At 46.4% G+C, this 25165-nt stretch overlaps 1 protein-coding gene across 1 annotated transcript; it reads left to right on the top strand.

Moving 5' to 3' along the window:
* Nucleotides 1-2778: 2778 nt before the first annotated feature.
* ARPP19 (cAMP regulated phosphoprotein 19) lies at nucleotides 2779-20670 on the top strand. The gene is made up of 3 exons (XM_055126687.1): nucleotides 2779-2985; nucleotides 13080-13202; nucleotides 18754-20670. The coding sequence occupies exons 1-3, from the start codon at nucleotides 2941-2943 to the stop codon at nucleotides 18925-18927; spliced, it is 342 nt and encodes a 113-aa protein (XP_054982662.1). The 5' UTR covers nucleotides 2779-2940; the 3' UTR covers nucleotides 18928-20670.
* The last annotated feature ends 4495 nt before the right edge of the window (nucleotides 20671-25165 follow it).

Here is a 25165-nt window from a genome sequence, read left to right as displayed (position 1 = left end):
TTGTGGAATGGGGCTGTTTACACGTCAGAGGAAGTCACACCTGCAGTCTGGGTTGTTTTTTTGATTGAATCACCATGTGGAAAGTTACAAAGCTTCCAGGCTTAAGTCTCAGTCAAACAATGATTGTACACCCATCCCTTCACCAGTGCACATGTTCCACCACCAAGAACCCCGGTATGCAATACCTCATCTCACCCCCACCCACCCCCCACCTTTATAGCTAATAATTTTCACTTTACTTTCTCTTTACTTTGATTCCATTCAATATTTCAACGAAAAACTCACTATTAATTATTGTTTGGAGTTTCCCCCCCAAAATCAGACCTGCTGAAAAGGAAGCATTTGATCATTTGTTTTCCACTGCTGAAAATGAAGAGATATGAGGTTGCTTTTAAGTCTCTGGATGTTGGCCGTTGATGGGATTACACACACCTGGGCTCCTCTGCCGGTGCCTTCATGTGTGAGGCTTGTCCAAATGTGTGGAGAGGGGACTTGAGCATGGCTGTGGCTAGGTCTCTTGAGAGTCTCTTGCCCGCGTGCCTGGCTGTCTTCCACCGGGCCCCTCAAAGGGGATGGGCTCCAGCTTCCCTCCCCGAGCCGAGCAGAGCTCCCGGCGGCCGAAGACCACCGGAACCTAGCCACAGCCATGCCCCAAGACTAAGAGGCATTGAAATCAGCCCATCCTACTCTCGTAGCTTATCTGTAAATGCTGTATGACTTTAGCTTAGACAATATACAAGGAAGAAAACCTATTAATGTCAACTCTGCCAAGCACTGTAAGTTACTGAGGTTATTTAGTACCCCAGGCTGTATTTCAGAGGGCGTGTGGATCTTATTCTCCAGTGAGAGAAGAGCAGCCATGAAGAATTTGCTCTTAATCCATTACCAGTTTTCCTGCTCCAAACCTTCCAACTCATGCAAAGCTAGCGTATCTCCTCAGTCTTAGAGATACGACAGCTTCTGCTTTCGAGACTCCACTTCCAACATTCAAGCTGTGGGAACTCCTCCTTTTAGAGATTATGGGACCCGCTTGTTCAGGCTAAGTTGTCTGGGGCTTGTGTCTGGAAGTGACCCTTCATCATCAGAGGCTTTGGCACTCTTGGTAGCTTTCCCCGTGTTGGGCTTCAAAGGCTTTTGAGTGAGTTGTTGTCCCACATTTATTCCTACACACCTGTATCGTCAGCCCTGCTTCTTCTTGTCCGCATGGCTGGGGTTTTGCCCCGCTTAGCTGGAGTGCTCACACATCTTTAGTTGTCCCACACAGGCTTACAGGGGCCACTCTTATTGTGTGGTGATTAGGTACGTTCTGGTTGAAGTAAGTCTGTAACTGTATTTCACCATGATTCAATTAATGATAATAATAATAATCACCGTATCACTGTCATCCTGTTGTTCATCGATTTACTCTAGAGGGCGCCAGTAGCATCTCCATTCATCCCAGCCGTGAGATTTTTGCAACCTCTCCTTACTCATCTTTCTCAACGATTGGAGGCTTCTTTCAGGGTCAGGGGAATGAGACCTGTTATTGTTACTGTTTTTTGGCATATCGAATACGCCAGGGGAGCTTGCCAGGCTCTGCTGTGCAGGCAGGATACTCTCAGTAGCTTGCAGGGCTCTCCAAGAGATATGTATATTTATTGCCCTCTACGATGATGTGTCACGTGGCCGCTTCCATAGTGTATGAAAATATCCATCCATGGATACGGCGGGGAAAGCACTTGCCTTACTGGGTTTGATAATAATAATATTAAAAATATAGTAATAAATTTTAATACTATAATATGGGCTGGAGTGATAGCAATGTTTAATAATATTTAATAATTTAATATTTAATAATTTAATATTTAATAATATAATATGGGTAGCGCATTTGCCTTGCACGCAGCCGACCCGGGTTCAATTCCTCCACCCCTCTCAAAGAGCCCAGAATCTTGCCCGCTTGGCAGAGCCTGGCAAGTTACCCATGGCCTATTCGATACACCAAAAACAGTAACAAGTCTCACAATGGAGACGTTACTGGTGCCCACTCGAGCAAATCGATGAGCAACGGGATGACAGTGACAGTGACGATAATATAATAATTTTTAAAATATATTTTAAAATAATAAAAATTTAAAGGCTCCAGTTCATGCTACACATGTGCAAACTATGTGGGGTGGCCTGCCCCCCCGACACACACACCCTACCCCGTCACATCAGGAATTCGGTTAGTAAAGGTTAAAGTGATGGTATAAGCATGGCACTCCTGCCCACCGGATGGGCGAAGGAACGAGGGCTGCATTGCTTCCTCTCATAACTTGTCTAAGCAGCGGGGGGCCCTGGCGGTGACTCTCAGGAGAGGAGGAGGTCCTTGCCCAGAAGTGACTCCGCTGAGCAGGAAAGCTGACACTAGCAACCAGCGACCGGGATGCCGCGTGCACGGCTCAGAGACCTGCGCGCCTTGCAGATCGCAGGGGCCCCAGCAGGGGTGGGGTGGGCGGAGTCGGTGAGCTGGGAGCGGTGAAAGGCCGACGCCACGCGCCCCGCAGAGCCCTGGAGCAAGTGTGAGCGGCACGGGCAGGCAGAGCGACGAGGGACAAGGAGAACCCTGCTGAGCGCAAATAAATGAAGCTCATTCAGCGAGCGCAATGAGGAGGGACGCTTCCGAACTACAGCTCCCGGGAGGCCGCTTGCGAACTACAATTCCCAGAATGCGCGGCGCGGCGCAGGCGGGCGGGCGGGGCCGCGGCGCGGGTGGGCGGGGCCGCGGCGCGCCGCCCTGTCGTCATAAGGCGGCCGCCATCTTCCCGGCGGCGGCGGCGGCGGCGGTTCTGAGGCGGTTCTGAGGCGAGCGCGCGCGCGCGCGGAGAAGGGCGGCGGGGCGGGCGGGCCTCGGGCGGCCGCGGCCACCGGGTCATCGTCTCGGATCCGCCGCGTGCGGCCTGCGGAAGGGGCAGCAGCATGTCCGCGGAGGCCTCGGAGGCGGCGTCCGCCGAGGAGCAGAAGGCGAGTGCGGCGCGCGCGGCCGGGGCGCCTGGCGGGGCCTGCGCGGCGCGTGCGGGGGGCGCGGGCCGGGGGCGCGGGCCGGGGTCCGGGTGGGGGCGCCAGGAGCCGCCGGGGACGCCCTTGGTCGCGGCGCCGCGGCCCGGGGGCCGGCGCGGGGCCCCGCGGCCCTTGGCGCGAGTGACCGGCGCGGCCACGCCCTTCCCGGGCCGCGGGCCGGGCGCGGGCGGGGGGCTCGCTCTGCCGCGCGGCCGCGGGCCCCGGGGTGTCCGGGACTCGGCTCCCGAGGGTCCGAGCCCCGGGGAGGCCCCCCCGGTTGCCGGACTCTTATAGGTGACCCTGGGGCCAGGTGCGCGGCTGCAACAATAGCCCCGCGGGGAGAGGGCGTTTGCCTGCCTTGCACGCGGCCCACCCCGGGTTCGAGTCCCAGCAGCCCCTAGGGTCCCCCGAGCACCGCCAGGAGCGAATCCTGAGCGCATGAGCCAGGAGGAACCCCCGGGGCATCGACGGGTGTGACCCAAAGAGCTAAAAAAAAATAATAATAATAAGGGCTGGAGCGATAGCACCGGGGAGATAGTGCGTTTGCCGCGCACGCGGCCGACCCGGGTTCGAGTCCCTGCATCCTGTAGGGTCCCCTGAGCACCGCCAGGAGTAATTCCTAAGTGCAGAGCCAGGAGCAACCCCTGTGCATCGCCGGGTGTGACCCAATAAAAGCAAAAAAAAAAAAAAAAAGGTGCTTGTCACTGGGAACACAGTAATAGCCTAAAAAGGCCAACTTCTCGCCTTACTCAGGTCTATTCCAATGAAAACTGACTTTCATGGTTTTTAACACTTGACCAAGGAAAATGTCACTTTATTGCAGTATTGCAATACGTTTATGGTCGTATTTTTATTATTATTATTATTATTCTATGGTCGTATTTATTATTCAAGGTCTGAGAACCCGGGAAGGAGAGAACACCAAGTAATGTCTGTGGTCTTGTCCCAAATAAAATATCCGTCTGTTTGAATTCCGATGAATCCCATAGTTCTCTGCTGGTAATTTTCTCCTAGGAAATCTGTCAGTGTATCGCCAGAGTGGAAAGGGTTGACTCCTACCGCGTGGTTGGTAGCGTGCTGTCCTGGGGGTATGGCACTAGAAGGACTGGGGAGGGGGTAAGGTGCCTGCCTTGCACCGGGCCTGGGGCTGGATCTCCGGCAGTGCCAGGGCTGCCCCAAGGCCCACCTGCCCCCGAACATTTGGCTTTAAGGCCTGCAGTTAAGACCCAACCATGCATTGGTCATGTAATATAATAAAGGGTACTTCTTGAATTAAAGATTGCTGCAGATGTGAAGTTCCTGGTTCATGGATAATTTCCCCCAAACATGAGAATTTTCAGACCCTGTGCGCCAGACCTCCTGTTTCTAACGGTTGGGAAACTCCAAAATGGGATTATTGCCGACAAATGCATTGAAGTCAGAACGTTAGACAGAACACCTTTGGTTTTGCCTCGCCTCTAGTCTCTGAAAACTTAAGGTACGAAGGAAAGCCCTGTGCGGAGCAAGGACTGAGTCTCTGTTTCTTCAGCTGAGTGGAGTGGTCCGGTCTGGCTCCCATGGGCAGAGATTCTCTGGTTTGTATCACACCACACGCTCGCTCCCTTTCAGGGCTCATTTCTTTCCCGCCTGCGCACCAGCTTCCCAGTGTTCCTGGTCTCCAGGGTCAGCAGTAAGTCTGACCGAATCTCCCTGCCCTCTCGAGGGACACCGGAAAGGTGGTTCAGTGGGTAGGGTTCTTGCCTTGCGTGTGGACGGCCCTGGTCAGTCCCTGGCCCATGTACACTCCCCGAGCCATGCCAGAAGTGAATGGAGCCAGGAGTAAGTCCTGAGCACCACTGGGTGTGGCCGCCCCCCCACCCCCCCAGGAGAAAGGGGTAAAGGTGGCACCCTCTGAGTGGAGAGCACTGTGTTCCTGTGACTGTTACACTCCGAAACACGCTGTTGCTTTCCTCTGCTCTGGTCTGTCTTGCTCCTTGGGGAGTCCCTTGAGCCCTCAGAGTCCAGCCTAAATGCCCCTTCATTTTGGCACACAATGTGGAGGCTGAGTCATTTCCCCTAGTTCCTTTCTCCCTTTCCCCCCCCCCCCCCAACTCCAGAAGAGAGAGATGCTCTTGAATCTGTTGGGGACTGAGGATCAGGCATCCTCTGACACTTCCAGAGCCTGGCCGGTGGTGGGTTCCGCCCTTGAGCGGAGGCGGGGAGAACTGTCTCCTTTCTCCCCGGGAAGGTGGAGTCTCCAGCAGGGACCCAGCGGGTGCTCCTCTCAGGGAGTCTGCAGATGGGCTCAGTCTGTGGTGCCTTTCCCTCCGCCAGTCCCGCCTTTCCTGACTAGTCCGAGTGTCCACCTGGCTGGTCCTTCCCACCTCAAAGTTCTCCTCTTTTTGCCCCGAGTTTCCCTGGACTCCTGAGACGACTCAGGCCTTCAGACATAGGTCGTGTCCGTACCCCGCGTCCCCCTCATAATTGGGTTGGCTGCAGATCAGCCCGCTGTTGGGGCTAGAGCTTGTCACCCCCAGCGGGTCGGAGTGCCTTGGCCTGTAGACATCAGACTAGTCGGTGAGGTGGTGGGCCATCCCCCTGCCAGATTCCGGACTGCTTTGGCCTTTCGAGTCTGACGAGTGGACACTTCCCCAGGCTCCCCCGTTGCCGGGTGGGCGAGGCTCCGTGTGGGCAGAGCACCTCCAAGAGCGCCGGGGCTGCCTGGGCCTGCTGGTGCCAGGGATCAAGTCGAGGCCTTCCGCATGCCAGGCACATGCCCTCCGTCCCTTGAGCAGGCTGTGCCCACCCCACCCACCCCCACCTTTCACGAGTCAAGTCGGTGGGCATTTAATTGTAGGGTATAAGAACATTTGGTTATGCGTTAAATTCAGCTATTTTTCATCCTGACAATTAGAACAACTGAGACTAATGAAATTCGGCACAAATCAAATAGGATTTCAAATCACATAATATGGCAACTCAGGCAACCAAGGAAATATGCCCATAATGATGATGATGATGTTGTTTCTATCATTCAGACTCTTAGATTTCCCACTTAATTTGTCTGTTGCAAACCTTTTAAGAGGGGGTGAGGAACTCCTTCCCTTAAAGCCTGCCTCTGCCACAAAGGAAGAGCAGCCCTCCCCAGCTGCACCTGAGACCACCCCCACCCCAGCCACGGCCCCTCGTCCCAAAGGCAGTATTTCCCACTGGGGGGAACACTAGACTACTGCTGCAGTGAAAATAAATCAACATTTTAGCAGCCTGGGAAGACCCCGACCTCCATCGCAGGGCATGTCTGGCGTGTGTTGAGGTCCCGTAGCTCCCCTGGGCCCTAGCACCAAGTTGTAGGGTTTGCACTGTCCAGTTGGGTGTCACCAGGATTGACCCCGGCGCCCTATAGAACCTGCTGGAGGGGGACCCTATAAATATAAATTACAACTAGTGAGTTTTGAAAATTAAACATTATATACTTTTGGTTTTAGGACTGCACCTGGCTCTTCTCTCAGGGATCACTGCTGCTGGGCTTGGGATTGAACCCAGTGTGGCTGTTGGCAAGGCAAACACCCTAGCTGCTGTACTATTTCCATCCCCTATTAAATTTTTTTTTTTTTTTGGTTTTGGTTTTTGGGTCACACCCGGCGATGCACAGGGGTCACTCCTGGCTCATGCACTCAGGAATTACTCCTGGCGGTGCTCGGGGGACCATATTGGATGCTGGGAATTGAACTCAGGTTGGCCGCGTGCAAGGCAAACACTCTACCCGCTGTGCTATCACTCCAGCCCATCCCCTATTAAATTTTAAGCTTAGTTTTAAAAGTTTTAAATTAAGTCCCGAGTACTACCAAGTGTGGTTCCTTACCCCACCTCCTACCCCCCATCCTAGGACAAAACGATGGGCTGAGAGCACAGTGGCTGTGCAAGGAAGCCTGCTGAGCTATTATTTTGGCCCTGAAGAATATTTTAAATTCACAGCACAGTGTGTTACTTTGTTTTCTGCGCAGCTTTCTATTCTTAGTCCAGAGGTAACCTTGGGAAAGTTTTTCAAGGCATTTCACTGTGTTAGCAGTGTGCCTTCAGTAGTGTGTGTCTGTCCTGACTTCAGTGCTTACCAGTTTCTGTTCCTGAGTGTGCAAGCAGCAGGGACTTAGAATGACAGGACTTCTGAGGTTGCTGACAGTATTGCTACCTTTCTGGAAGTATTCCAAAGGATTTTTGGCTCTTGTTAAACTCTTTTTACTTGCTGACAGTGAATGTGTTACGACTTTATTGCTAAATAGGCAGAGAATTGCTTCCCGTGGTCAGATGGTTATTGCTGATGCTGCTGCCTTGCACCAAAGAGCTAAACGTGGTTTCATTGACCCGCGCTTACTATCAGTTTATGACACTCGGATTATTCGAGTATGATGTATTTCAATAGAATCTTTTTTTTAGGGGCTGGAGCAATAGCACAGCGGGTAGGGTGTTTGCCTTGCACGCGGCCGACCCGGGTTCGATTCCCAGCATCCCATAGGGTCCCCTGAGCACTACCAGGGTGATTCCTGAGTGCAGAGCCAGGAGTATCCCCTGTGCATTGCCAGGTGTGACCCAAAAAGAAAAAAAAAAATCGTTTTTTTAAAGGCAAGTGCTTAATGATAAATGCTAGGTCCTATTGAAATACCATGAGAATTATTTGGGGGGCCTGTGTATTTATCAAGAGGAATTTTGAGGGGAGTTAAAAGTCAGAAGGACTTTAAAAATTTTTTTTTTAATCACCGTGAGTTATACCATTACAAAGTTGTTCATTATTGGGTTTCAGTCATACAGTGTAAGAGGATCATTAGTCTCTGAGTGTATTTTGAAAGTAGAGACTTCCTACACAGTGGTTTTGAAGTGTTCTGGATGTCAGCTTTCCCCGTTCGTAGCCTGTGGTGAAAGCCAGAGAATTTGAAGGCTGTTGGAGCGGGCGGGCCGGCAGCAGACTGCACACTGCAGGTCGGGCCAGGTCCGACCGGGCGAAACCTGTCAGCCTGCTCCGAAACCTGCCAGTGCCTTGCGGGGTGTGCCGGGGCTTGTGGGGTGCCCTCTGGGCACGGCAGCGGTGCAGCTGCGGGCCCAGCTCTCAGTTGGCCGAACAGGCTCCCCGGTATTCTCGGACTTTTGGCTTCCCAGAAGACCCCTGTGAGGGCATCCCAGAACACGGGGATCTGGCTACACCCGTCACGGGGCCACCCCGAGTGTGGCATGTGCCTCTTAGGGTTGGGTCTGGGGAAGAAACCGCAACAGAGATCTTCAGAAGCCGTGCTCGTCTGCCCCCACTCTGCGGCTGAAGTGTTTCTGGAGCTTGCACCCCAGGAGTCCTACTCCTGGAAAATGGATTCAGTGCCTGTTAACAGGCTTTGTTCAGATCAAGTGAGGAAAACCATTTCTAGGTTTTCAGGAAAATGGAAGCCATCATAGTAGAACCAAGAACCGGAACAGTAAGACAAACCAACCGGAATGTCACACCTGTGACGTGTCAGCCCAGGCTTATCCCCCCTTACTAGCAGCTGCTTCCCGGAACTCAGAGAGGGGGGCTGTTCACGTCTCTGCACTTACAGAGCACTGCTGGCTGTGCTCAGGGGGGCATATTGAACCTGCTGTTGAGCCCAGGTCAGCCGCATACAAGGCGTGTGCACCACGCAGCCGTGCAAGCTCATTTACCGGCCTTGCTCCAGAGACCCGAAAATCAGTCTTGGAAGAGATCAAAAGCTGCAGTTATCCTTGGACCCCTGCAAGGCTGGACCCACCCGGGTAGATCAGAGGGGGTCGGGTTTCCCTGGTGCCCGCCCAAGCAGAGCCCCCAGCAGCCACTTGATCCAAATCCAAGATTGCCACCTTCCCCCAGCTCTGGACTCCGCCGTTTGGGGATGAACCTCGCCTGAGATACTAATCTGCTGAAGATTTGGGGGGTGGGCTTTGTGACTGAAATCTCCAGGCTTTCTTGGGGCTGGGTGGGCTGCCTCTGAAAGCCCCAGCAGTTATGTCCACACCCCAAAGCTGCCACCCAGTTAAAACTAAAAAAAAAAAAGCTCCAGCTGTATCTTCCTGATAAAAATACTGAGCGCCCTGAACAAACATGACGACCTCTTAACACCTGTATTGCAAACCATGATGTACAAAAGAGTGAGAGGAAGGGGGGGAGACTTGGTGGGAGGGAAACGGGACCCCGGTGGCGGGAAACACACTGGAGAGATGGGTGTTGGAACGTTGTATGGCCGAAACCCAATCATGAACAGCTCTCGAATGGCCTATCACGGTGATTCGGGTTAAAAACAATTTTTTTAAGAGAATTTAAGGTTTTACCAATCAGCCCACTCTTCAGCATGTATTATCAGAATAGAAACCAACTCTAAAGGTTTCCATTCCAGTGTGGGCTTACAAAATGTAAAGTTCTTACATTTCAGCATCTGTTTCTTAAACATAATAAAGCTGTATGTCACCGTTTCTTGGGAAATAACATTTTGGAACCATATTTGAGTTTTACTTACTTGGTTTTGGGCCGTGCCCGGCATCCTCCGGCAGCCCTGTGCTAGGGCTTGAACCAGGGACGGCCACGTTCAAGGACATCACCTTCACGCCTGTCACTGCTCCTGGCTGTGATGGAATGTTCTTACTTGACTCCCCTGCTTGCTGTTAGCCTGCTGTCTTCTACTCAAACGTAACTAGATTTTAATTTCCCGACTGGATTTAAACAGTTCACCACGTAGGCAGGTGAAGGATGTGTCTGACTCAGAGCCCGGGACTGCTGGGTGTGAAGCACTTGCCTTGCGTGCAGCCGGCTGCTGTTCATCCCTAGTGCCACATCTTGACCCTTGGGGTCACGCAGTACTGCCAGTCATGATCGCAGAACTCTATCACTGTCTCATCGATTTGCTCGAGTGGGCACCAGTAACATCTCTGTAGTGAGACTTGTTGTTACTGTGTTTGGCATATCGAATATGCCACGGGGAGCTTGCCAGGCTCTGCCATGCGGGCACGATACTCTCGGTAGCTTGCCGGGCTCTCCGAGAGGGACTGAGAAATAGAACATGGATCGGCTGCGTGCAAACATTATTGTCATAAAAATCAGAATATTTGGGGCCCAGTGGAAGAGCCTTGTATTTTATATGCATACCTTCACGTATCATGGGTCACATACCTGGTGTCACCCTGTGTGCCTAGCACACTCCTGGCAGCCCTGCTGTCTGTGGTCCCAGCACACGGTGTGCCTCAGTCAGGTGTGTGTAAACACCACCAGGGCACCACTCAGCTTCGGAGACAAGCTGAGCACCATGGTGGGCAGGAAGTGATGCTTCGTGAGCAGCACCCTTCCCGCCACGGTGAGCACTGCCACAGGAGCTCCCAGGCCTCTGTGAAAGAGCAATCTGCTGCAAGCAAGTGTACAAGCACCACCACAGGAGCACACACCTCGGCGAAGAGCAAGGCCAAGGGTCTGAGCACGGAGGCCGGCAACCCCTGTGAGCACCACTGCCGAGGATCTGTGTGACCCACGGCAACAGCAGCAACACCAAGAACAGGGATCAGATGGGGAGAGGGAGTTGTTTAAAAAAGAGGAAAATATATAAAACTACTATGATTTGGGGCTTGAGAGATAGTTCAGGGGTGAAGGTGCTTCATTTGCACACAGTTGGCCTGTTCAGTTCCCAGCATCACACATGGTCCCCCGAGCACCAGCAGGACCGATCCCTGAGCACAGAGCCAAGAGTCAGCCCTGAGTACGGCGGGGTTTTTTTGTTTGGTTTGGACCCCAGAACTAAAATAAGTAAAATTGAAATCTGGTTTCAAAATGTCATTCCCCTTGAGCACCACTGGGCATGAGGCTTCCACCTACCCACACCTTCTCCCCACCCTACCCACCCCCGCTCCCCAAAAAATGTCGGACTCGTTTTTTCAAAAAGTGATTGTGGAAGCTTTGACTTGTTTGGTGTTTGTTAATTGGAGTTCTGTGGTTTATGGTGCTGCTAACAATAGTTCCCCCGTGCACATAATTCCGTCACCGCACCTGTCACCAGTGTGCCCACCTCCCTTCCCCAAGACTCCAGTGCCCCACCTGTTCACTCTTCCTGACCCAGTTGTGTGGATCAGTTCTTCCCTTCCTTGCCTTCGTGCCTGTGTTGGCTCCCAGTTAGGAGAGGTCATTCTGTATCCCCTCCTTCCTTCCGACCTCACTCAACATGATAGCCTCTAGTCCTGTCCATGTTGCTGCCATTCGCATGATTTGGTTCTTCTCAGAGCTGCGTAGTTTTCTATTTTGGTATTCCATTCGGTATACCACAACTTCATTGGGCATTTGGATTGTCTGCATGTCTTGACTATTGCACTAGGGAGCACCCGTGCACCACATCTAGTGCTCTGGGATTCGCCTGATGATCGAACCAGGGTTGCAAACAAGGGTTTGGGAGACCGTGCAGGAATTGACATGCTTGCTTGTACGTGACCAACCCAGGTTCTATCCCTGCCACCATATAGCTCCCTGAGACCTTACAGGGGCTGGGGCTGGGGGCCAGGGGCAAGCACTTGGGTTGCATACGTAAGATAACAAATTTGATTCCTAGCACTGGAAAAAAAGAGAAACTTCCTAGGAAAAGTGTATGTGGCAAGAGCAGCTTCGTTCTAAAAATCCTTAATGCCTGGAAATTAGAAATGTGTTCAAGATGAAAATATTGATGATATAGGTGAATAAAACTGCATCAGTAGAATTTTAAGGACAACAAAGAATTATGTGAAATTGTTTCTTAGTAGATTATAAATTATCTGCTATACCAGAACAATAGACTTTGCTTTAATGGATTTCATAGTCCTGCATCTTCATAAGTGACCTAATGAGTCAAGCTACGCAGAGGCATGTGATTTTGCTGCACTGAAATCCAGAGGGGAAATGAGTGTGCTTGCTGTTGCCCAGCCTCCATCCTAGGGGCAGATTGTTTTTATCTTTACTCTTTGTTCTGTAGTACTTAATCATAAAGTGATTTTGCTTCTTATAAATATGGTTCCTGTGAGGGCTGTACTGACAAGATAGTCCTGACTGGTGGTAAAAGTGAATAGACTTAAGATCCTGACAGTCATTACTCAAGAAACAATGTTTGTTTGGGGGGGGAATACCAGGCAGTGCTCAGGAGTAACCCCTGGCGCTCTACTCAGAATTTATTCCTGGCAGTATTCTGGGAACCGTATGGTTTGAACCTGGAGTGGGAGCGTGGAAGACAAGTACCCTTCTCACTGTCCTAATTCTCTGGTCCCTCAGGAAACGTTTTTTTAATGTGAAAGAATGATATCTTTGGCATGACCATTAAGTATGTGGGAAATAGGGCAGTAATAGTTGTGAATGTTGAGAAAGATGGCATTTCTCTCCTATGATGTCAAGTTGTCACTGATTAACCTGGCAGGAGGTAAACTGGTAAATAAGCTTCTGATAAGCTTGTAACTACCTCACTGTGATTCACTAATAAAAAAATTAAAAAAAAAAAAGGAAAGAAAAAGAATCTCAAGAGGCCAGAGAGCTGGTACACCGGGCAGGGTGCTGCCCTGCCCGAGTTCAGCTCCCGTCACTCCGTGTGTCCTCTGAGCCCACCAGGAGTGACCCTGAGCACAGCCAGGTGAGGCTCAAACACTAATAAAATAAAAATAGATAAGAGTCCTGAGTTTCTGACAATAAAAAGTTTTGGATAAATAGGCCAAAAAACTCTTAACGGTATTAAGCTGTTATTTTTTTTAATATTAGAACAACAGCTGATGAATTCCATAGAAGGTTACTGACTATAAATGTATTATAATGACTAGAAAATTATGGCAAGTGAGACTTCAGAGATGAGCTGTCTTGATATTTTTATCCAGTGTGTGGGGTGTTATACATGCATCGCAGCTATAATAGATCTATCACATGTACCATCAGGGAGCAAGAGCAAGATGTTTTTAAAGCTTCTGTGCTTGGTTTCTTAGTCAGTTGCTTCATTATTTGTCATTCGACAACTAAAGCCAGAATTCAGATATTTAAAGGTGTAAATTATTCTAAATTACCAGATTGTAATAAAGAAGTAATTTAATCGAAATTGTTTCAGGAAATGGAAGATAAAGTAACTAGTCCAGAGAAAGCTGAAGAAGCAAAATTAAAAGCAAGATACCCTCATCTAGGACAAAAACCTGGAGGTTCAGATTTCTTAAGGAAACGATTACAGAAAGGGGTAAGTTCTTATGTAATTTTCAAGTTCTTTGTTAAATCCTATAAAGTCAGTGTACTGAGAAATTGTGGAGTGAGTATCTGCATATGTAATACCTTTGTGCTTTATCGGGTCTATATATTTTAGCATTTTTTTCCAAAATTTAATTTTGTATATTCCACAGATATGCATTCTATAATTGTGACTCTTACTGCCTTAATTAGAAACTGTTTCTCAGTAGCATATTACAGTACAGCGTATGTGCCTGCCACCCAAATTTAATGTTAATTCTTTTATACATAGTTAAATCTACCAAATATTAATATATACATATCTCTCTAATATCTACCACAATGTTACCCTCTTTCCTCTTTCTTGGTTTGTTTCGTCACAATCCTATGGTGTTGGGAAAACCTTATACTGTGTCAGGATTGAACTGGGGTCAGCCGTGTGCCAGGCAAGGGCACCCTGTGCTTCTTTACAGCCCTTGGTCCTCATTTTTAACCTTTGTACTAAAGGTTAAAAATGAGTACTGATTTCATATAATATACCAATGCTTAAAATGCTTTTATATAAATTGAATCACTGAGAGAAAGCATAGGGTATTATCTCCTTGCATACTATATTTCACAATATGTAAGTTATTCTTATATATTGTATCCGAAAAATAACATTTTAAAAGTGCAAATTGCAGTTCTTTGAGGTAGAAGCCGTTACTTCTCATGAGGTGAATTGGATTCACCTTGATTTTCCTTTCTAACCCTTCATTAAGAAAAAAATTAAAGGATCCCATCTTCACCTTTGGCATCTTTAAATTCGCCATACAGTCAAGAGTGAAAGACTCCCTATGGAAGAATTGTTCATAGAATCAGATACAGAAATATATTTCTCCTTAAGTGAATACCTAAAATATGTCCATATCTGCTGCTTCTTACAAAAACATGTTCCCATGCATGTGTGTGTCCATATGTGTAAATGTTAATTATGTTATATGGGTAATTTTGCTGAAACAAGCCAATTTCTAGAAGAAAATGTTTCCAGCTTTATTGGAATACAATGACAGAATTTTGGTGTAAGGTATACAGAGTAGTGATTTAATACCTGGTACATTTTGAGTGTTACCACAGTACCACCTTGCACAATTTAGCATTTTATTTTCACAGTGAGAGCATTAAAGCTTGGTTGTATTTATTTGCTTTATTTGACTTATTTATTTGGTGTGTGACCGGGAGCGGGGAGGTGCATAGTTGGCAGTGGTCTGGTCATTCTCCCGGAGGAGCTTGGGGACCATACGGGATACCTGGGGTCAAATCCAGATCATCTGCGTGCGAGGCAAATACCCTACCAGTAACGCTGTCTCTCCGGCCCCGCAAGCTTTATTTTAGCCCAGCTTTCTAGCAGTCTGGTGTTACTGCTGTACATTTGGACTATTACTCTACTCTCATTTTCTACATTTAAAGTCTGTAGGGTTTTTTCTTGGGGAGGGGCAGGGGTTGTTTGTTTGTTTGGTTTTTGGTTTTGGGGCCACACACCCAGTGGAGCTCAAGACTTACTCTTGGTTCACACTCAGGGATCACACCTGGTTTGCACTAAGGGAAGAAACATGGGAAGCAGAGGGTTGAGCTTGGGTCTGCCGTGTGCAAAGCCAGCACCCTGCCTCTGTAGTATTTCCTCAGATCCCCCCTGCCTCCTCATCCTCCCAACACACACACACTTTTTTCCTTTTTCTTTAAGACTGGAAGGTATTAAAAGAAGATCCCAGACTTGAAACAATATACCCTGTACATCATGACTAGTCAGAAGTGGGAGGAATGCTCTCTAGTCTCATCGTTTTGTTACATATTTGTGGAGTTATGAAGTATCAAGAACACTGAGAATCCAGTTTGAAGAAACATGGCCTTCACAGTTAAATTAAACATTGTTGGGTACGGACTCGAGCCTATTTGCACACAGGAGTCTGGGGTTTGAGCCCTGTTGCTGCATTGTCCCAAGCACTGGCAGTGTGGCCCAAAAACAAAAAACATTGTCACTGAGGGGATCACATGATGTAATTATAAATAATCTAAATGTGGCGCTCAAGTTAAGGTGGTATGATTTTTTTTTATAAGATTGTCACCCAGATGATATGTTTTTTGATTTTTAAATACTTTTATTTAAATACAAAATAATTAAAGATGATATTGCTCTCAGGCTATCTACAGCACTTATAATGGTTAAACATTAGTTTTGTCTCTAGCAATAATGTAATTTCTTAAGTACAACTGCCTGGTCTACAGTTCTGTGAACATTGCTGAAATTTGCTGAATGTTGAATTTCTCCTGTTAGCTTTTGACTCAGTAAAAAATGTTTTTCTATTTGTTACTGTTTTTTTGGGCCACACCCAGCTGTGTCCAGGGCTTCCTCCTGGTTCTGCACGCAGGGATCGCTCTGGTACGGGATGCAGGGGACCGTATGTGTTGCTGAGGATCATGGCCCAGTTGGCTGAGTGAAGTCAAGGGTCGCACAGTGTACTGTAGCACTGACCCGGCTCAGTAAAACATCGGCAAGCTGCCTTGTTGTTCTGTCTAAAGACCTCTTGTGCTGTGTATTAGGAGTTCTGACATTCGAAAATGAAAAATATTGTTTTCATGTTTTGGGGTTTTTTTTTTTCTTTTTGGGTCACACCTGGCAATGCACAGGGGTTACTCCTGGCTCTGCACTCAGGAATTACTCCTGGTGGTGTTCAGGGGACCATGCTGGGAATCAAACCCCGGGTCGGCCGTGTGCAAGGCAAATGCCCTACCTATTGTGCTATTGCTCCAGCCCCTGTTTTCACATTTTTGAATGTTTTATGTGTTCTAATCACACCGAACATTAGCCAAGCGGCACAAATGCTGGCTGACTTTGACCGCGAGTGTGGAAAGGTTGGACTGTAGCTGAATCTCACCAAGACAATGTTCATGAAAAACAGTCTAGTCCCTGATGTTCCATTTGCTCTCAGTGGAATGAACATCTCCGAATGCAGCAGCTATGTGTACCTGGGTCAAGAACTCAACATGAGGAATGACTTGGAGCCAGAACTGCGCAGGAGGAAGAGAGTGGTGTGGAACGCCTTCAAGAGCATCAAAGAAGTGGTTAAGAGGTCGAAGAACCTCCAGCTCCATGCACATCTTTTTGACTCCACCGTTCTTCCTGCACTAACATACGCCTCAGAGACCTGGGCCCTACGCAGACAGGATGAGAACGCTATTCGAGTATCCCAAAGAGGAATCGAAAGAGCTATGCTAGGAGTATCATGTCTCACTCAAGTGAGAGAAGGAATCCGGAGTTCCGACCTCCGTCTGCGATCAAGAATCAGGGACACTGTCTCATTTGCCAAGGCGTCAAAAATCAGATGGGCCGGATACGTAATGCGATTTAGAGACGACCTCTGGACTAGAGCTGTTACCAACTGGATTCCATGGGACGTCAAAAGACCACGTGGCCACCCACCTACAAGATGGTCAACTTTTTTCATAAAGACCCTGAATGAACAGTTTGAGGCTCATCGTGTTCCTGGAGCGAGCAGATACCATTGGGCTACACTAGTATGCGACAGGGACGAATGGAGACATTACTGGCGCCCGCTCGAGCAAATCGAAGATCGGGGGGATGACAAGTGATGCAAGTGACACATTCATTTTAAAACAGAGAGAAATGGAGTCTGAGGTGCTCAGGTAGGGTGTGTGCCAAGCGTATATGAGGCCCACGTGCAACCACGGCCCCCATCCCACCTTTGGCCGAGAACCTCCAGCACCGAGACCTCTGTCAAACAGGGAGGGGGAAGCTGCAGCGAGCCGTGAAAGGGCCTGATGCGAGTTGCTTACTACTGACACATGTGCCACATGAAGTGACATGAAAGGCAGTTTCTAACTTGAGAGCTCTTGGTTTAGGGAAGAGTTGTCCCTGAGGTAAGCATGTGACCTTTAGAAGAGAGCTCAGCAGTTGTTGAGAGTTCCCAGATGTTTCATTTACCACCTGAAGTATGCCCGGAGTCTCAGGATATTTCTCTCCCGTTCACCTTTTGTTCAGACCATCATTTTAATAAAACAGTGGGTTATTCCTTCTTGGCCTACTCTGAAGAAAGCTGGGTTCCCCTCCTTTGAGTTCTGAAATTACTTCATGTACAATACTGATTTGACTGCTCCCCATCTTCCTTACGTCTCTTGTTCATACAGTGCCTCCCTCGTGTGTTGAAGACCCTTGGTGAAAAAAGACAAAATGTGATAGGTGAAAATTAGAATTTACATAAATTCATCTGTTTTTATGCTGGTACCAATAATTATACAGATTAGCTATATTAAGGTTGTTCTTTAGCCCTTAACAGTTTTTACTTCTTTGATAAAGGGAATGGTTGTTAACATAGTCATCCCTCCATGCAAAAGAGCAATATTAGTTGTACTTGCTGGTGAAGGGGCAGATTTGGAACATTAAATGAATGAAATCCAATCATGAACAACTTTGTAAATGTGTATACCACTGTGATTCCATTTTTAAAATGTAGCACTGTAGCACTGTCGCTCGAGCAGGCACCAGTAACGTCTCCATTGTGAGACTTGTTATTACTGCTTTTGGCATATCGAATACGCCACGGGGAGCTTGCCAGGCTCTGCCGTGCAGGCGGGATACTCTCGGTAGCTTGCCGGGGTCTCTGAGGGATGGAGGAATTGAACCCGGGTTGGCCGAGTGCAAGGCAAACGCCCTACCTGCTGTGCTATAGCTGATGAAAGAAAAAATGTGCTTATTGAAAAAAATACTAGTTGTACTTATTTATTCACTACCTTTTTGTTTGTTTTTGCTTTGGGGCCACACCCCATATTGCTCGGGGCCTGCTCCCTGCGTTTGAGCCATCTCCCCAGCTCTTACCATCGTGAATGAAAGTGGAGATGTAGAATAGGCCATGTGCATTTTAAATCATTTCTAGTGAGTCTATTGCTTTTATTACTCTGACATTTATATTTTAACTTTAATTTTTATTGTAGTGAGTTCCTGGCTTTAATGACTTAAACTGATTGTAGAGGGGCAGGAACAATAGTATAGCAGGTAGCCAACCCGGGTTTAACACTGAAAACAGCCGTTTGTCACATACACACATGCAAACACGAGTCCAGTGTTCATCCTAGATGACACCGTCAACTTCAAATATTGGTTTTAACATTGTAAGGTAGGTTGAATATGTAACGTAAGCTAATGATGTGCTCTTGGTTTCAAAATCATGTAAGCAATTTTTCTTTCTAGTTGTCCTGTTAGTATATGAAACATTTACATTTCATTTTTTAACTGTTTACTAAAATTGATGTCAACCTCGGGTTATTCTGGAATCAGAATAATCCTTTCAAGTCTAATGGAATTCTTGCCTGATTTCTTGGATGCTGACTTAGACTGGTTCATCACAGACAGGTAGTGATTACTTCTAATTGATTTTTTTTTTTAATTTCTGTGCTAAAATGTTTTATGTACTGACAATATGGGGTCCCATCTGTATTTTAAAACAGTGTAATTGCATCAGAAAGTTTCTCAACCATAATTATGAATTCTTTTCTTTTTTTTCTTACAGCAAAAATATTTTGATTCTGGGGATTATAACATGGCTAAGGCAAAGATGAAGAACAAGCAACTTCCTGCTGCAGCAACCCCGGACAAGGCCGAGGTCACTGGTGACCACATCCCCACCCCACAGGACCTTCCTCAGCGGAAACCGTCTCTCGTTGCTAGCAAGCTGGCTGGCTGATTAAAAGAGCTGAACTGCATGAACCTCATTCCTATTGTTTCTTTTTTGACGTTATTTCTCTTTTTATTTCCTTTTATTCACTAAGTCATTTGAGAGTGACAGTTTCATAGGTAGTGGTAGTGCGTGTGCTGCTATATAAGGGAATATACACGTGTCAGGTCGATTAGTTTAACAGTGCACTGATGGAAAAGGGTATGTTAGCAACGTGAAGTAAGCTACTGGCGAGTAATTGTATATATTCCCTAGCTCCTAGTCTAGGACTGGTTCCAACAAACAATAAGCAAGTTTTACAGTTCTAATATTTTGGCTTTCTTCTTTATCTTAGTAATAACTTTATATGTTACTCTTATCTAATATAACCTGTACGGCATTGATTTCTTATGTAATTTCCTTTTGAATTTTTGTAAAGACAAGAAAGAAAAAGAACAAAAAGCAAGTTTAAGACCACAAGTTGGAAGAAAGGTCACATATTTCAAATCTAAATAGATGGGACTCTGAAACATTTCTATCTCTGTGCTTGAACTTGAATGGCCTTAAACCTGTTTCAGCTTTAACAGTAGAATTTTACTTGGGCAATATTTGCCCTCTGGTGTAACTTAGTCACTCCAGTGCTTCACAGCTGCCATCGAGGCTCGTATTCTTCAGTTGTGTAGGCTAGAACACCTTTTGTTGTTGACCATGTGAATGAAGTGTGCATGTGCATCGACTGTTGAATCCACTTTGTGCCATTCTTGTAAATACAGTGGTTTTGCACAACCTCCCACAAATACCTGTATTAATTTCACATTAGAATATAGGTGATGTGCCAACCAGAAGCACAAGAGTTCCCACACTAAACTATGTCATTAGAGCTTTTGTATGTCACGAGCAGTTCATGGACAGTCTCGGGCTTGTAGAATATGCCAGACTCCAACCTGCTCTGTCTGCGGCAGGCAAGCTTTCCCGTTTGTCACTGCTGTCCGTGAGAGTCAGTGGCCTTGTGCAAATAGGATATGTTGCTTAGGCATATCTTTTGTCTATGCAGAACATCTCAACTTTAATGAAAATTCCCATTCATGTAATTTAATGTGTAACTTTTTAAATGTAAAATCTTTTACTTCCACAGTCAGTTTTGGGACTCCAGAATAAAGAGCTTCCATATTCTCCTCCTGTGGTCCCCTCCGTTTTCCTGGCTGCTTGCCCTTGAGTCGTGGTGGGCTGCACTGCTGGGTCTGCGGGAAGCATAGATGCGGACAGCCTTCGGACAGCGGCCTCTGCCGAATGCTGTTGCTTTGTAACACAGTGATGAAGTTCTAATTTCTGTTGTTACCTACTCTTGATCCTGTATTACTAATATTTAACAACTGTTTAAATAAAAGTAACTTTATAGTGAAACACATTTAAGAAGACTGGCCTGGGATATTATGTAATTATGAGACAAAGTGAATTAGGCTTGTGACAAGTAACCACATGATAGGTGGGATATATACATATTAAAATACTAAGATATTTTGCTTCTATATATGTCACTTTATTTTATCTGATTTGGGGGATGGGGATGGGATTGGGCCACATCTGGCTATGCGAAGGCTTACTCGTGGTCCAGTGGCTCAGAACACTCCTGGCTGAGCTCCGGGGACCATCGGGGTTGCCCGGGATTGAATCTGGGTCAGCCATGTGCAAGGGAAGCCCCCTACCCACTGTAGGACCTTTGCAGCCCCAAGAGATGTCACTTAAATAAAAATAAATTTCATTTTACTTGTGGTCTAGTTAGTAATAATTTTAATATTAACAAGACTTTTTGAAACATTTATTTTCTTTTAGGAATCCCCCTGACCTCCTTTAAGATGTAATGGTGTAGCTTGGTATTAAGGAAAAGTAGCCTTAGGTAATAAGTTTATTTCTTCATCTTTGACTTGAATAGGGCCTCATGCGTCTAGGCATTCTTTTCCAGACCTTGGCCCCACCTGTATACCTGTTTTCCTATGATCCCAAATCATCATAAAGGGTGCCTTGCACACAGCACATGCACGTAAAGACTGCCCTGTACTCTGAGGAGAATATGCCAGTTGTTTTCCTGCCCCACCTCCCCGAAGGGCAGAAGCAGCAAAGTCAGTAATGTGCTAACTTGCCATTTTAAGGATCAGTTACACAGAAATATATTTATAATGGGAGCAAGTAGGTTATTCTAATATGTATATTTGTGAGATTGGTTCAAAAGTTAATAAGTCAAAACTTTTGTGATACTTAGGTTTTTTTAATATTTTCGAGTTATTACCATTATTAAATTGGTGCATCACAGAAGATTGGTCAGGAAGATCAGAAAGATCTGCTGTGAATTGGAACAAGCGATAGAACCTCTGTCTGAATTGTTTATTACATGCAAAAATACTATTTAATCTACCTCAAAACTTGTTGAGGGTTTGTGGAAATACTAAGTGCCCCAAATGATGATGTTTTCTTATCATCAAGTATAACTTATTAGAAGTAGATTTCCTCATTAAACCAGCCTGCCTTCTACAAGGTCACAGTGCTAAAAATCTCAAATTTCCACTGAGAAAGACCTGTTTATGTAGGATTTTTGTAGGTGTGTTGTGTGTTTAACTTCCATTACCGGTGCTTGGGATACAGAGGTTTTCTGTTTTTCTTTGTTTTGTTTTGCCTCAAAGTTTGGTGTTTTTTAAGACATTTGCAAACTTTTGACTAGGTAAATTTGTCCGTTTATATGATCTCAGAATTGTAGTTAGAGAAATAGTTCTCATTGTTCTATTATAAAGAATATTAAACTGAAGGTGGAGAAAACAATTAGAATTGGCTAACGTGAAATTAATGAACTGTCCATAGTCATTTAGCTTCTGGTACAGTTTTAGGGAAACATTTATTTTTAAAGGGTATACCTTAACTGATTGATCGTGTTGTGCTAGGACAGCAAAGGGGACTGAATGAATTGGAAGGGACATGATTATAGTCTTTCTGCACACGTGATTCACTCTTGCACTGCTCACCTAAAAATAAATAACGATTCATCAAGGCTGGCCTGATTCAGCCTCTACTGCAAAAATAGTTGCAATCACTTTCTAGCTAATATGACAACTATACCTCTGAATAATTCGTACTTCAATCGTAATTTTATCAATCTGAATTAGTGAAGTTCTATCAAAGCTGAAATGTAACCTTAATGGCATTCATTAGGTGGTATTAGGACTGATGATTTGCCAGCTCTGATTATCCATGTTCATATGCTATAATAATTTTCTAAAAATACTGCCCTATTTGGGATATTTAATTTGGCCACTGTTTCAGCTCTGCAACTTGGTATATGCACTGCCAATCTGCCCCGTGTCCATTCCTCAGCAAAGAATAGTCCCTTTCACTATAGTTTATGAATTTGATCGAAACCTCTTTCATTCTGGCATTGTTAATATTCTTACACTAGTTTCACCATTTAAGAAGGTAGGCCAATGGGTTTTATGCTGCAGTTTACAAATAGACCATAACTGTTTGTTTTTCATTGTTTTCAATTAAACAGCCTTGTAGGAAACATTTTTTTAACTATGACTCCCATATCTGTTACTGCATCTGTCATTTGTGATGCAATATGATACTCCCTGTTTTGAAAGGCCAAGAGTTAATGCCTTTGGGGTTGAACATGTGTGTAGAGTGGCATTTGATGCTACAACTTGTCAAATAGCCCTTCCAAATAATACTTGTGAAATATACAAAAAATAAATAGATCTTATGTCTTGTTGATGTGATTTTGTAGTTTTGTCTTTTTTTTTTTAAGACATCTCAATTTACAAAGCTATTCATAATAAAGTTGCTTCAGGGATACAATATTACAACACATCCCACCACTGGGGTCCATGCCGTACCCCAGTCTCTCCCCTTGGTAGGCACATAACAAATTTATTTCATATTGCTTGTGCAACAAAAGGAAATGGCCAATGGAATTATCAGAAGATTATACAAAAGTCAATTTGTAATGATTTTAACCTTTGTAAATAAGGAAATTCAAATCATTTGATACAATAATATACTGCCTATTCTCATGTAACTAAGCTTATGGTAAGTCTTGTTACGTTGTTGAGCTTCATTCCTTTATATTTCAGCTACTACTGCTATTTGCAGAAGGAATTTGCTGGGGATCTTAAAACTGATTTTTTTTTTTTAATTTTCTATTGAATCACCTTAAGGTACAGTTACAAAGACTTTCGTGCTTACATTTCAGTCAAACAATGATCAAGTATCCATCCCTCCACCAGTGCCCATTCTCCACCACCAATGTTCCCAGTACCCATTCCCCCACCACTACCACCACCACCACTAATCTGTGGCAGGCTCATTCCTTTTTATTCTCTCTCCCTTTGGGTGTTGTGCTTTGTAAAATTGATTTTCAAATCTAGCTATTGGGAGTTTTCACCCACTGCATATAAAACGTCGGTAAAATACTGTTGAAAATGTCACTGAGGGGCTGGAGCAATAGCACGGCGGGTAGGGCATTTGCCTTGCACTCGGCCAAACCGGGTTTGATTCCCAGCATTCCCATATGGTCCTCTGAGCACTGCCAGGGGTGATTCCTGCGTGCAGAGCCAGGAATAACCCCTGTGTGGCGCCAGGTGTGACCCAAAAAGAGAAAAGTCACTGAAATCACACACTCTTTGGAAAAACAAGTCTTCCTATTCATTAGTAATGACTATTCTGGCGCCGAACACAGAACTAGCAGCTGCTCCCCAAAGCACCCAGAAAAATCCTTTTGGGGCCTCAAGGTAGACGTTCTCTAGTTAGTCCTGGCAAGCCTCCCCCACACTGGTCTTCAAACAAATCCTAGACCACACAGATGACCCCACATCAGCCAAATAGATCTGCTTGAACTGGTGGGGCCCGTGGCGATCGGGAAAACTTTCACTGCCTCAGACCCCTTGTGCTACAAAGCAAGACCTGAGATTTTCCTCAGGGTTAGATTAGACAACCTGCTTTTGCATGTTGGAGAAGGTTCTCCAGGAACAAGAAGGAATCCGCTCAGGGGACGTGGAATGCGGAAGGACACGTGATCTGTTTCCCTCCAGCTGCTTGCCTCCAGTCTTACTACTTGGTAAAGGAGCCCCTGCATTTACCCAGCCTGGAGTCACGGGGGGCTACACAACACCCAAGGTGCAGTGAAAATGCTGATCGGTCTCCACCTGAACTGTGCCTTCATCTCATTTCCCCAAGACCATTATATTTACTACCTAGAATGCCACTTCCTACCCCTGCCCGCACTCCGTGATTCTACCTCGACATCCTCTTGTACTGAGAGAGGACAGGCGGGGTGCGGGGTGGGGGGGGGGGAGCTGGGGCTTCTCCTTTTCAGCCCTTACCTGCATCCCCTGAGCCCTTGACTTCATTCTGAACATAGCATCACTTTTGCTTTTGCTTTTGTTTGGGGGCCACGCCCAGCAGTGCTCAGGGCTTACTCCTGATTCAGTGCTCAGGGATCTTTCCTGGCAGGGCTCAGGGAACTGCATGCCGGTGTTGGGCATCAAATCCCGTGAGCCACGTGCATAATAAGCGTCCTACCCGCTGTGCTACTACTCAGGCCCGTCGGATTCAGAACCAAAGATGGGTTTCAGCACGTGCGTGTTTCAGGCACCAGAGATTGACCCTGGCACAGTGCCCGGAGCACCACCAGGGGTGCCCTGGAGGCCCCTAAACACAGTGTAAATGGCCCCCCACATAGTTGAGCCCCTATAGGCTGAGAATTGCTAGGACACCACAGGCCCCCTGAGCACTCCTTGGGAGATGCTTCCCCACCCCCCACAAAACAAAAGTGCTCCAAGTTTGTTCCTGGCCATGTTGAACCCTGTTCCCCGGCTCTGTTAAGTACTACGCTGTTTATAGGCTGGCTGATCTGGTAGGGAAAAAAAAAAAAAAAGGCAGATGCTGAGAGAATGTTTGTCTGTCATGTGCAAACTTACCTGGATTGAGTTAGGCTTTTATAGTCTGAGTGGGGAAATGTTAACTTTTCTCTTACAAAGCTGAAATTGAGATACTTGATTTGCTTTGTGAAAAGCACAACACACATTAACAGATCCAGGAAGATTTAGAAATTTAAAAGTAGGTTCATTGCGTCACTCTATAAATCTGTAACTTCATTAGAGAAAGGTGGTGCGAATGCCACCCATCAAAAGGTAAACTATGGGAAATTATGTATCCTTTGGTTCTAAGTGAAATTGTGATTAGACTTCTTTTCCTGAGGCTTTCATGTTTGTTTTGTAGTTGC

Source organism: Sorex araneus, chromosome 2 (assembly GCF_027595985.1).
Source record: "Sorex araneus isolate mSorAra2 chromosome 2, mSorAra2.pri, whole genome shotgun sequence".
NCBI classification, from domain to species: Eukaryota; Metazoa; Chordata; class Mammalia; order Eulipotyphla; family Soricidae; genus Sorex; species Sorex araneus.
The sequence above is the reverse complement of the archived record's forward strand: the minus strand, read 5'-3'. Positions and strand labels throughout refer to the sequence as shown.